This window comes from Corapipo altera, unplaced genomic scaffold, assembly GCF_003945725.1.
Source record: "Corapipo altera isolate COAL_440 unplaced genomic scaffold, ASM394572v1 48b, whole genome shotgun sequence".
Classification (NCBI taxonomy): Eukaryota; Metazoa; Chordata; class Aves; order Passeriformes; family Pipridae; genus Corapipo; species Corapipo altera.
In genome coordinates, this window is record NW_020884884.1 from 16,205,162 (window position 1) to 16,219,860 (window position 14,699).

Below are 14,699 nucleotides of genomic sequence, written 5' to 3' on the forward strand. Positions count from 1 at the left end.
GGCAAATTTGGACAGTCCATAGACAAGTATGACTAAGCTACTAAGTTTCTTCACTGTTCATTTTCACTGAAAACCAAAGCCTTTAATTGTATCCCTAAAGTAAAAGTCGCAAAAAAAGAAGTGGATCTCAAAATAAAAAAAGTTATTTTTATTCTAGCATTTAGTGTTAAGGAAACACTATTTTCTTTCAGTAACTGAGTTGCCAATCACAGCATTTGAACATATGCAGATTTCAGCAGAAGGTTCCCAACTCAAATGCCACAGTAAACGAGAGAGCAGTGATATCTTATTTAAGGAACAAAAATAAACACAATTTATGCTTTAATTGTGCAAGCACTTTATCTTGGCATAAGGCAGCACTGCCGTCATAGGAAGCAGTCCTCCCAGCTTCTGGCCATTTGTTTGAGGCTGGTCAAGCAAACAGATAAGAGCAAGAAGAGTATTCTGGTAGCAGTACTCACAGAACTAAAGTTTTTGGGTCTATGGTAAAAACTGGAAAACGTTTTTCTCTGTTTGACAAGCAAATTCCATCAACTTGCTGACATAGTCAGTAAAACTCGTGACATCAGCTCCATAAGAAACTCTGCATGAACACCTACCTCCCAGGTCTTATACTGTCCACTAGCCCATTTTTTTTTCCAGCAACATGGCATTTCAGTTATAATTCATATAGTTCAGTTCCAACTCTTCTTTCCTACAATTCTTCAGGATACCAAGTCAAACTCTGAATACAAAACGTCTATTCCAGGCCTCTCAATTTCTAACCCCCATTTGCAAAGCTCTACACTTCCCTTAAATCTCATTAGTTTCCTTCCCCAATCTCTTCAAAGCCTCTACTCTTCTATCCTCCTAATACACATCTTCATTTTTCCATTCCCATGTGCCTTCACCTACTAAAGTCCCTATAGAAAAAAGTATGAACTGCTTCAGAAAACAATATACACACAGTTACATAAATTCACTAATGTGATAGAGAATCATATTCAGTTTGAAGATTCTGTAGCAAGTGAAAACAGCCTTTAAGAAGTAATCTCCATGGGTAAGTCTGGACGGACTTATTGCAAACTACAAGATGGGCATTCAAATAACAGCTGGGAGGACATGATCAGAGCTAACATCTGCTTTGAGAAAGATAAATAATCCAAAGTCAGCAAGACAAAATTCAGTAAAGGCATAATTAAGTATATATAGAAAGAATTAAAATGTAAAAATATAGTGGTTCAGAAGCAATCATGATACAGAAAGATCCTGGTATCACAGCATTTCACTAACTAGAAATAACTCTAGTAAAACAATTAAATCTTATTTAGAATTTTGCATGAGAGACAGAAAACAATTATTCTACAGTATTTAGTGCTGATGAAGACTCTTCAAAAATATTAGTCTGGTTTTGGATACCACATTTTAAAGAAATGTGGATAAATGGAAAAAAACTTATAGAAGGGAAACATAACAAGGTAGGAGTTCAAAGGAGCTATGTCACAAGAAATTACAGCTAATTCTAGATGAAAGAAGCCTAAGGTTGACAAAATGTTCCAAAAAATTATAGTAAACACTTGTTCACCGATTACTCAGGACAGAGAAAAAAAAGTTTGCCTAAATTTCCATATGGTGGAATTTGCATTGGATATTAGGAAAAAAAACCACAAAGAGAAGCACTAGAAGATACAAAGACTGTACAGTCTTCTTCTGTGGAAGATTTAAGAAAATTTAAACAAGCATAGGAAAAGCAGAGTTAAACATACTTGAACCTGTTTGCCTACATGATTTTGGATTATACCATTTTACATGCCTGTTTTCAGCCCTCTATTTTCATTATTCATCTTTACCAAAGCCTGGATCAAAGAGTGCATTACATCTTCCACTTCACTTGGAATAATAAATCACAAGAAAGGGTGTTCTCATGAAGTGGAAGATGGGTAAATACTGAAAATGTTGTAAAGTTTTTCAGTATGCTCCTCCATAACCATTTTGCTCTGGTTTTTAGGGTCATCACTTGATAATCTGGAGAAATCTTAAGATAGAATTCATAATTCCCTGTTCATGCACAGAGTATACCTACTATGAAAAACCTTTGTATAACCTAATCAGTATATAAAGTATGTCACTTGCACTAGTAGCATTCACAGAAATGCAACATTCTTACTAGGTTACTTTTCCCTTGCTGCTGAGTTTAAATTAATGTTTAAAGAAAAAAGACAGTAAAATTTATCATAATATTTTTTTAATGGATACTGGTCACATTTAATAACTTTAATTTTCAAGAATCAGAATAATTCAGAGGTTATATAAGCTTTATTAGACATAATTATATAAATTACTTTGCTTGTCAGACAGAAAAAACTGAAAAATGGGGAAACAAATTGTGTCTGCTTTTACCTGGTTTGCATTCATAGAGGTCACAGCATTCCCCTGGCTTTCCTGATGCCTTAGAAACCAATATATTCAAATAGCCAGGTTGGCAAACCTTCCTCAAGCAGCCTGCAGGATTACACACACAACGGCTTGGGAGTGGACAGCATTCACCAGGAGGAGCATAACCTTCAATCAGGATGGAATCTTCTGGACAGCGAGGAGAAAACTGGACCTCACAGCGGGCCTTGGAGCAATCAGGTTTCTCTTCTGAAAGGGAGAGAGAAATCAGCATGCCATATGTGTCAGTAAAACACTGTACTGAAGCTGTAAACACGAACTCGGCTAAAGCTCCCTTTCTTCTCTTCCCCCAAAACAGTAAAAAAGGAAACAGCTGCTGTTGAATGATTAGTAAAACTTATGGAATATACTTAAAAAAACTATAGGTATTTGCAAGATGACAGTTGCCTTATGAAGTATTTTACAAAATTCTAATTTGTACAATGTGCGTGACCGCTAAACCCATACAGCCTCAAGAACAGCTGTGAAGCTACACGGTTGGCCAGGACATTTGGAAACAACTTGTCACATCATGTCAGCTCTGAAGTTCATACCTATACTTCAGTTTCTGAAGATTTTGGATTATGAGCAACTGATTTTAACCGATTAATTTATCAACCTGGACTGAGCTTTCACATATTCAAAAAGCTAGTTAAAAGTTCAACACCTAATATATTTGCAGAGTCTATACATTAGCAGAAGAGGATTTTTTCTATACACGTTCCCATGTTCACATTAGAAGCATTGTTCCTATGTACTTTCACAGCTTGATCACTAAGAGAAGAGGTTTGACTATGGTGATGACGAGGTTTGATGATGATCCTTATGGGTCCCTTCCAACTCAGGATATTCAATGATTCCTCATGTACAAGTACTTTATATTTTTTCTTACAAGCAACAAAGATTACTAGTTTAAATGTGCTACTAGATAGAGTCATAACTCTTTTGTTATAGTTAAAAATCCCACTATTTCCATCTATCTTCAAAACAGCCTTGATATGTATTTTCCCTAGAACTTTAAATAACATTTGTAAGACCAATGTTTTTCTGAAACCTACCCTTATGTCTTATCTGCTTTATTAAACACACTGTTCAAACTGAACATTATGGTTACAGAGGTTCACTGAAGAAAGCTGTAAAAATAATAGATAACATACTAGTTTCAGTATTTTACTGATAGTCTTCAGTTTACAGATATAACAAAAGGCTTGATATTTTAGCTGTTAAAATTATTTTTGTTTTCCACTACATGTAGTTCAACATTTACAGAGAAGTGATAGAACTGCTGCAGTAGCAGCCCTTGTATTTATGATAAGACCCTTGATAGACTACTTGTACTCAAGATAGACCCTTAAATTCAAACTGTTCATTGATCTGCCTTAGCATTATGCATCCAGCAATCTTCTGATTTCCATGACTAACAGATAATCTCATTGTCATGCAGTCTCTCTCATGAAAAGACAAGTTTACCTACTAATTTTTACTTAACTGCAATCAGATATATGCATGTATCTATATGAAGATATGCATTTCCTTAAGGTCTGGTTGTACTTGACCAATGCAATTGGTCAAATCCAAACAATACAGATACAATTTGACCAATGCAATTGGTCAAATACAATAAAAACTGTGTTTGACTGATTTGGCCAACTTTTAGAACGGCAAGATTTGTCAGAAACGCATGTCAAACTCTTGGAATTCTGACTATTCAGGACTCTAGATATATCTCTTTTGAAGACCTGTGTAAAGCCTACTGTTGGAGTTGGTAAGATCACCTAGCAAAAATATGAAGACAAGGATATATCGTTATCAACATGTAGGACACATCACAAAAAAGAAGAGAGAAATTTAAAGCAGAGAACCATGACAAGTATTTTTGTATGAAATGTTCACTCAGTGTTTCAGAGTTGTCTTTGATAGTGTTTTCCACGTCATTGTGCCCAACATAGTTAGTAGCAACAGAATAAATAAAGCTAGCACCTCTTTCAGAGGAAATGGTTTAAACGTAACCACCACCTTGCAAATATATGTTCATGTTTTAATACCACGTAACATAACACCAGTAGATATTTAGGAAACAAACTAAAGGTTTTCTTTTTAATGCAGTGTCACTATTACTTTTGTATTTCATAGTCCTGAAAACCCTACTAATAACTCCATACTAATACTAATACTAATGTAAATATCATGCTTCCAGAGTCAAAAGCAGGTTAATAAACTTTCTGCATATCATGATTTGATTCTCGATTTAGATGTAATTTTCCTTTATGGAAAAGAGCTACTGGTTGGAATGATATGTGGTCAGCCATAAATTAAGTGTTTTCTGGTACACTTCTTAATTCATATTTTTGAATGTAATCTTTATCTAAAACATGAAAATCCTGCAGCTCCAGGTCCGGCATTACTATATGTTAGTTAAAACTTTAATCTGCTAGCATCATGCTACTGTAACTGCATCCTGAGCCCAGAACTCACTGCAATATAAGAAGGTGGGAGTTCAGTTTTACTGCATTTCAGTAAAAGCTGATGAGGGCTCCTCATTTTGATACCAACTTTGAATAAAAGACATTACTTTTAAGCAACCCATTCAGAAAAGTTTCAAGGTTTTTCTTCTTGTTATCTCAGCAAATGGCAAGATCTCTACCCACAGGGATTCATTATATTAAACTTGTTTACCTTTTCATTACTTCATCAAAGAAGGCATCAACATTTAATTTGTTCTCAAAATAAATTACAAACATTAATACAGCCATAAATGTCACTGCTTTAGCCGGATTCCTGATTTAATTCCATTACATACAGCTATTTAAGATTTCATCAAAGAAGAAGAATTGTTTAATAGCTCTTTTTTCCTTTACTAACAAACACTTCTAGTCTTTACAAAAGGGACACATAAGAAAACACATAAGAACAAAATAATTAAAAATGCATCAACAGCCTCAAAAGACTGAAAGACAGGGTAATGGCAAGCTGCATTCCACAAAAAAAAAAAAAAAACCAACTGTGAAATCACTCACCAGTGATATTTCTGCTAACTTTGCCCCTTTTATACACCAACAGACTATTTCAAAGCAGCTTCTCAATAGACCAAAGTAGGTTCACAACAATAGCCTACTGCTTCTCTGTCAAATAGACATACACTACGAAGCATTGACCTGTCTCCTAAAAGTTGTTTTAAGCTACTGTATATTACACAAATCAGGATCTCTGAACCAATGTCTTCAAAGTCAGACAAGGCATCAGGACTTAAACTCCATTTTATTATCTATTCTGATAATAAACAGAATATAAACAAATACTATGTGTCCCTAGAAACAGGAGAACTTTTTTTCCAAAGTAGTGTATCAAACCTAAAAAATTAGACTTTTGAGCAAAGGGAGAACTATATAGATATGTGACTTACTATAAGATAAATTAATACAGCAAATATATACTCATTTCTGAATAATGAGGCATCTTAACAGACTACACTACAAGAAGATACATGTCACATTCCCCTCATCCATAGTGCAAATTCCTTCACAAGAACAATTTCATAGAATCCTAACTGTATGGAAAGACAGAAGAATTGTTATAGCAGATATCTGCTTTTGTAACTAAGAGGTTGTACTCAGGACACTTATCACACAATCCCTGCTCAAGCAGGGTCATCCTAGAGCACATTGTACAAGACTGTGCAATACCTCTTTGGGCAACCTGTTCCAGTGCTTGGTCGCAGACATAGTAAAGAAGTTCTTCCTCATATGCAGGTAGAATTTTCTATGCATCAATTTCTGCCCATTGCCTCTTGTCCTACTGCTTGGCATCACCAAGCAGAGCCTGGCTCTGTCCCCTCAACACCCTTCCTTCAGATACTTACAAACACTGATGAGGTCCCCTCTCAGCATCTCTTCTCAAGGTTGAACAGGTCTAACTCTCTCAGCCTTTTCTCACCAGAGAGATGTTCCAGTCCCTTAATCATCTTTGTTGCCCTCTGCTGGACCCGTTCCAGGAGTTCCATGGTTCTTGTACTGAGGAGCCCAGAACTGGACACAGAAATCCAGATGTAGCCTCCCAAGGGCTAATTAGAAGGGCAGGATCACCTCCCTCAACCTGCTGGGAATGCCCTTCCTAATGCACCCCAGGATACCACTGGCCTTCTTGGTCCACAGCTTGCTGTCCACCAGGACCCCTAGGTCCTTCTCCGCAGAGCTGCTTTCCAGCAGATGGGTCTCCAGTCTGTGTATGGGGTTATTCCTCACCAGGTGCACCCCCTGTGCACGGGGTTATTTTCACCAGGTGCAAGACCCTGCATTTGCCCTTATGGAATTTCACACAGTTCCTCTCTGCCCATCTCTCCAACCTGTCAAGTTCCTTCTGAAGGGCTGCACTCTGACGTATCGGCCACTCCCCTCAGCTTTGTGCCACCAGCAAACTTTCTGAGGAGTCATCTGCCAGTTCATCCAAGTCATTGATGAATAAGCCAAACAATACTGGGCCCAGTATCCAACCGTGCAGGACACCACTAGTGACAGGTCTCTAACTGTGCCACTGATTGCATTTTCTGGGATCTTCTGTTCAGCACCTCACTGTCCACTCATCCAGTCCACACTTTGGAGTTTGCCCTAAGAGGCTATTGTGAGAAACTGTCGAAAGCCTTGCTGAAGTAGAGGAAATGGAAAAAAAAGTATAGAACTGAATCACATTTCCGTCTCTCCTTTAAAAAAAATGAAAGCATTAACAAGGAGAACAATCACTTGTCAAGGATGCATCCATCAAGCTTCTCATAAAAGTCTGAACTGATAACCTACAACCCACAAAGAAAAACTTAGATGGCTGCAAACACTGCCTTTATGTTCCAAAAAGGAGCATTTCAGACAGCTACACAAAGAACAGAAACTATCAGTTGGTTTTCTGGAGGTTTCTCTGTGGGATGCATGCTCTTTATAGCCTTTCATCAAATACCATTGATGCTGGAAACATTTTGGTATCTTTGACACCTCAGAGCCCACAAAGGATCTCTACAGAGTTAAAGGAAGAGTCTGGATCAATCAAGCTTTTACAAACTACCTATTCTGAGACAGAGAATTTTTTTAAGAAATTCAGAAATGTATCTGGAAATATAACATTTTTCATAAACTGAACACAATCCAAACAGGAAAACTGACATTTAGATGAATTCCAAATAAGACTCCTATCCTCAGAAACAAACTTAATCCCTATTCTAAAAGGCTGCCCTACAGATCATTTAATATAAAGTTCTTCAGTTTAACAGTGACAGTGCAAGTTTTAGGTAAAAATTACTACTCGTACCAGTTTTGCATTTCAAGACAAACTTTACTTTCTGTAGGTCTGAAGGATCAGGCTTACTTGCTGTTACTTTGCAAACAGGCTGCAAAAAGAACCTGCTGTTACTGAGCACATGACAGAGGACATCCTACAATAACCAAGAATCATCTAAGTTACAATGCATAACTGAAAAATAACAGCTGACTAAGTTAAAATGCACTATGTGCTTTAATATTAAGACACGGATCATTCACTTAAAAAGTCAGGATGCCTCAAAAAACTTTCACATTTTTATCTCAGAAGTGCACAGAAAAGTTCAGCATCTCAGAAGTCAAGGTATAACAGCATTTGAACTGACTTTTCACTAGCATTCAAACTGCACTTTTTCACTGCAACCACAGTATATTTGTTATAAAATGCATGAGGAGGAGAAAAGCAATCTTCAAATGATAGAACAATAAGAAAGAAATCAAGATATGGATTTTTTTTCTTTCCATTAACTTTAGAAAGAGTCTCTCATAAAGCAAGAGCCATAAAGCCAGAACTTTCACAAAGTTTCTCCATATCAAAAACTAATATGTATTTTTAAAATTATGTTTACCATGACTATACAAAGTTATTATGGGGAAGTGGAGGTATAATGGCAAGTTAATAAAGTCATAATGTTGAAAGTAATGCTTTCTCTGAGAGAAGGCAGTTTCTTTACCTTCCTGAAAGGTATTATGCAATACTCAAACTGGGTACTAGTTTGGATATGTTTTTATTAAGACAGTCACCGAATATAGGAAGGGGTTTTTTATTTGTTTTGTTAAAGCAGAGTGGTTGTAACAAAACCCAAACAAGCATACACCACCCCCACTCTCATCTTTGTTAATACCAAAGCACTACGGAAATAAAAATGGCTCCTCAAGAAAAATTAAACACTTCGCTTTCACCTCTGTTTCAAATTCTTTTCCTTCATTATGTTTGCATGCCCTGCTTTGACACGCAGAGAAAGTATATGCCAAGTTTATTTAATGAGAAAAGCAGAACAGTTAAAGCATTGGTTAGTACAGTGAAAGGATGTTAAGTTATAATCTAGTGTGGGAGAAATAGAGAAGAAAAGTCCCAATAGGGGTGGGAGGGTCTTCTCATTCTTCAGGTGAAAAAGAACAGATCCATGCTTCTCATGAAACCATTTCAGAGAGGGATTTTTATCATTTTGTCAAAGTGTCATGTGATGCTGTTACTCGATGGTCACCATAGAAACAAGGACAGAATGTTTTATCCGAGGAGGGGGCTGAAGAGAACTATCAGATTCGGGTTCAAACGCTTCCACTGAGATATTTAAACTGTTCTACACCTGCTTCTTTAAAACCAAGTTTTTAATATGTACGCATATGGATATACATATGTAAGTACACACAGATGGAGGGAATGTGTTGTTTTTTTCTGTTAGGTCCCTACAAAGAATACAGAATAAGAAGCATTTTCAAATAGCCAGCTTCATATTTTATTTTTCAGAGCAGTTCAAAGCAGAATGTTTCATCAAGATGAACATTTTGAATGACTAAACAAAGTAATGCACTACGGTTGGCATAGGTGCTTTGAAGGCACATGTTGTTCAGCTTTGCATTTTTGTTTCACTGTAAACAATTTTTGTGAAATCTAGGCTAAAATACAGCCACTTTTACTGTACAGTCTTTGAAATACATTCCAGACAATAGGCATACTGTATTGTTATACAGTGACAGGAAGGAAATATTAAAAGGATTAGGGATAAACAAGAAAAATGATTACCCAGCTGAAGCAGTCAGACAGACAGGGATCGATACTGGAATGCAAAATACCCAAAAGGATTTTAGAGAATCAAAAGGGCAGTTATAGTAGATTAAAAAATGAGATTACCTTACATATACAATATGCACAGTACTGTATACGGATGAACTGCTACAAATAAAAAAAAAAAAAGGAACTACAGCCTGACCTTTTACCTAAAACTGAACTTTATTTAAAATCAATTCTGTTTTCTAAACAAGTCTTGCTACACTTTCCAGCATCCTGGCACTCTCGGTTTTATGTACTACACAGTGGGGCAACCTATTTTACCCGTATTATAGCATCATCTTCTTGTAATATAACAACAGAAGCCTGCAACTAACTTGGGTTAAAAAAGTCACATGCAAAAAGACAGTCGTAGATACCAGTTGTATGAAATTTGCTCATTAATATTCATCTTTGCAACATGTTATTCAATATAGATTTGCCAATTTCCATTTCAAGGACCAAATAACCAGAAAAAAGGGTTATACCGCTCAAGAAAGACAATAATCCCATTTGGATAGCAAAGCTATTACAATGTTATAATTCCAATTCCTGGACTAGTTTCTATTCCTATACTAAAAATATTAAAAAGAAAGGTTCTAACTCAAAACAAAACAAACAAAACCCCAAACCTCACACCAGAATTGCAAACAATCCTGACCCCAGACTGCTGTCTTCCAAAGGAAGAGTTAACAGACTCAATGAGGACCTGTCACACACCTGCATCTAAATGCAAATGCAAGTTCTATAAAACTAATAACATCTGGGGCAGCAGTTACATTTGGGTTCAGACCTCCCAGCTCACAGTATGCCTCTGTTAGGCTTAGAAAGAGTCAGGTCTTGAAAACTCAAAGGTAGTTTTACTTTTCCTCCATTTAATTAAAAACCTGGTTTCAATGGGTATGCATTAGCTTGACACCAACAAGTTAATCCAAATCAATAATGGACAACATTAGCTGACGGAACTGGACATGAGCCCAGTCCACTGCACAGAACACAGGGGAAGGTGTGCCATCCCAGGGGCAGGATCCAGTTTTATTTATCCACTGCTTTCAATAGCAATAAAGCACCTTTAAACTTCAGTAGTGAAAATCCTCCAGAAGTCAGCTGGAGAGATGAGCAGACAGCTAACTACCTGCAATCAGGTAGTGTTGCCTCTAATGTAAAAAAAAATAAAAATTTAAAAAGTGTTTTCAATACTGTTATGACTGAAATAAGACCATACATTGTGATTTCTCTGTATAAGAGAGGCTATTATACTGGATGAATGGTACTACTACTATTGCTCAATCTTTTTATTGGCAAAACAACTGAAAATTCCAAAGGAAGGAAGAGTATGTAAATAGTAATGAGGTGATCTCAACTAGAGACTCAAGCCTTTAAAGAATGTCAAATCATTTTGGAAGTAAACCAAAAATGAAAACACTAAATTTATAATCAGTATAGATTTCAACAACATACAAAAACGTACACCAGTAATAAATTTACCTAAAGCAGAAAGTATTATTTATTACAACAGTATATTCAGCTGTGAAAACAAAAGTAATGCTGAATGAGTACCAAAATGATGATAAAGTACAAGTATTTGGAACAATTCTGCTTCATACAGCTTGAGAAAACAATATAAGCTAGCTGATATTGGGAGAAATAATCATAAGCATTCACTGAAGGAGAAGTACTGCAACACACATCTGCGACAGGGAGGAAGGGATTTGAATTTGAGGACATACTGTCTACCTCACAAAGGACAAACCTCTGGAGGCAGCTCAGGATGTAAGGAGTACCAAACAACTCGCTTTACCACATAATCACACCCAAAGTAGTAGTCTCAAGTTGCTGTTTGCTTCCTAATCAGTCTGAAACCATGAACATAACAAGAACCCAGAAAACACTGCATCACTTGCATTTGCAATAAATGCCAACTACAATAAAAATAAAAACATGATTTTACAAAGAGTAAGAATTCACATATGCATGAAGCTAGCAGTTGAGATTGAACTACAGGTAGGACAAGTTTTCTAGAGCTATATTACAATAGCAACTGAGTTGCAAACATTAACTTAGAAATGAGGGGTTTGATATTCAAAGAAATGCAATTTTTTTTTCAGTGAAATTGAATCAACTCCTGTATGCCCTTCAGTATTTTGTTTTGGTATTTTAATAACAATAAATTTAAGATATGTTTTATTTTAGTTCTCTCTGATATCTTTTAATGTTGAAAAAACCCACCAAAACCCTAACAGCCAAGGCCACACACAGTAAATGCCTTAAGATACTTCTGGCAAGTAAACTCCATTATGCAAACTAGTTTTCCTAGCTATTATGTTCAAAATACCTCTGTCCGTTTCTTACCAGCTTAACCTCTGTTTCTTAGAACCTTAAGCACATATTTTTAAAATTCTCTCACAAAAACATTCAAGATGCTTAATTACCAGGAAAATCGACACTGTAAACATTTTGTTCTTCTCTTTACTAACCTGAGATACCACAGTCATCAGAAACTACAAAGAGAAGTTTCCTTCTTTTAGGTAAGGAGAAAGTGACCGCTTCCAATGGTGGAGGCCAATACCCAAGTGTTTCAAGACATTTTCACACACTAACTGCTATGCTTCATCTCTCTTGACTTCTCTGTGTTGGCTTCTGCCTAAGTTCTTCAAAATACCCTATCTAATTTTAGAATTTAAACACATTTCTATTATATAAGGTTTCCATATAACCAGATATCTTCCTGAATTTTTACTTCTTTTCCTTTATCTTTTTTAAACGTTAACATTTCTGTTAAATTTGTCTCCCTAGAACCAACTACTGTAACTGTTTCTTTGCAATTAATCAGTTATCAAACCTGCATAGCTATGGAATAAAATTTCTATGCATTACTTAGGACAACAGAAAAAAAACTCTACCCATAATAAGAAATATGACAGCAAAGCAAAAGGGGACATAATAATTTAGGTGAAATCTATACTGACACAATTATACTGACAGTAAATTTTTATGTAAAAATTTTTGGTGCCTTGCAATGTAGAGATTCTACAAACTTTTTACCATGATTCCATTTACCAGAAAAGTTGTCCACATGAAGGAATTTAAACAGTCCTCCAGAAAAAGCAGATACCAGTTTTTATCAGATTTATTTTTTCAGAGGAATAACACAACAAAACTCTAGTTAAAAGCATTTCACTGAATACGGAAATGGTGGATATTCCACACATAACATTATCTTTCCTCCAAAGACTAAGTCTTCTAATAAACTGCCATATCTGTCACTAATGCATAACCATCCCTCAAAACAGACTAAAGATCACATAGAACTAGAGTATGGGAAGGGCAAACGAGTTGCTCCACTCTGCAGTACTGCCACACAAAACTCCACGTAAGAAGCCAGGTTAGTTTTAAGACAAACTGAGAATCTTGAAATATCCACAGTCGTTATTCCTCAAATAGTCACTAAACAGGTGCCTGCACAGCGCTATGCAGGTCCATAAATAAAACATCTGACAATACCAATTAAACACAGCTTCATGTCCATCACACATTAAATGCTACTAGGTATCACCACCCTCTTGCAGCATCCCTTATTCTACCTCAAAGCAACAACATCCCACAGAGGGAATTAAATGTCAAAACTACAAAAAACCATAAAGTCAGAGTTTACACAGCACTGAGCTTCTGTTAACACTAGTACAAGTATTTTGCTGACTGCAGTAGTCATTAAACTTGGACCCCTCTGCTTCGAGCTGGATAAAAGCCAACACCTTTTATTACAAACAAAAGACAGCAAGTCTGGAAAGAGACCAACAATCCTATGCCAAATATATAAAAATAATCTCTCAATTTCAGAATGTTGTTGGCTGCAACATTCTTCAACTAGATTCAGTTTCTGATCTCATTTGAAGCATACACTTGTGTATTACATACCTGGAAAGTTTGTTTCCAAGAGCAGCTTAAAGGGGAATGATCTAGATGACTGCAAGTATGGTAATCTGTTTTTTCCCCTAGTGTATTGTTTGGATTACTTTTTTTAATCATAACTAGTAAAGTGTACCACAAATTACCCTGGCTCAGACATTTTTTCTGATTCTTTAACCTCTGCTTTTGTTATTCCTTCTTCTTCATTTATCTTTCCTCTTAAAATATCCAGGTTTTTTCATGCCCTCTTTAAAGCAAACCTCAAAAACTCTTTACTTCACATCTAATGTGTCTTTCTTACTATACATCTCCATCAGTACAATACACAGCAACATAGCTGGTTTGTGTAACAATCTACCTTAATATAAAATACTATTTTCTCTTACACATCAAAGATAAGCATATTTGTGGTATTTTGCATACCATGACACAACTAGAAAAAGAATAAACTAGGAAGTTCAGATGCAGAAGTTTTAAATTAGAATAGTTTCTTGGGGCACTTTGTCTAAGCCTCAAATGCAGATTAAATTTACAAGCACTAAAATGCAGTTTACATACCTTTGTGGAACATTATGCATAGTGACAGAAGCTACTGACAGAAAACTGCACATAAAATTGTACTTAATAAGTAAAGTGAAGCAAATTAATATTATTTCCATTAAGATTCCTATGATGGCACCCCTTGCACAGGTTTGGGATTCAGTCACCCCCAAAGCCATTTTTAGATCAAATTTAGTGCAGTGCATGGCACAAGAATTGACATGCTCAATCTACACTAACCTTACATATAAAAGTTTGCAGCAAACATGCTAATTAGAATTTTATTTGGGAACTGTTGCAAACAGAATAATTCTACTGCTTGAACTAGACTAATAAAAATAGATGAAGAAAAGAGTTGAGGTTGCTAGCAAACACTAGGAAGTCATATCTCAAAAGATGCAATAATCCTTACAACCATGACACTGCAGTGATCATATAAACTCACACCACACATTTAAGAATTTCCAAGGTTGAGAACTCATTCCTTCATATAGAACAAGCTGAGAACCGGCACTGTAGGAGTCAGCAAAGCCTGAGCAATGCTGACCAGGTGTCATGGCTTAGGGCTGGTATTGCCCAATTTAATACTCCCACTAAAAACCAGGACACCGCTCCCCCTCCCTCCTCCTATTGGAGGCATAAAAGACAAAGATCATGAGTTAAGAACAATTTACTGGAAATGGCAATGAGACAAGAAAACAAACAGTAACAGCAACAATATTAATAAGAAAAGGTATAAGAAAAGACACTATTCACACAGAAAAAAA

At 36.1% G+C, this 14,699-nt stretch overlaps 1 protein-coding gene across 4 annotated transcripts in view; it reads right to left on the reverse strand.

Annotated features, from left to right (window-relative positions):
- The window catches only part of CRIM1 (cysteine rich transmembrane BMP regulator 1), a 198,322-nt gene that overhangs the window by 83,425 nt on the left and 100,198 nt on the right, over positions 1-14,699 (reverse strand). For all 4 annotated transcript variants that reach the window (XM_027641448.1, XM_027641444.1, XM_027641445.1 and 1 more), the window contains one exon: positions 2,380-2,622. In XM_027641448.1, coding sequence (XP_027497249.1) covers positions 2,380-2,622 — 243 coding nt within the window. The remainder of the gene's footprint in view (positions 1-2,379; positions 2,623-14,699) is intronic.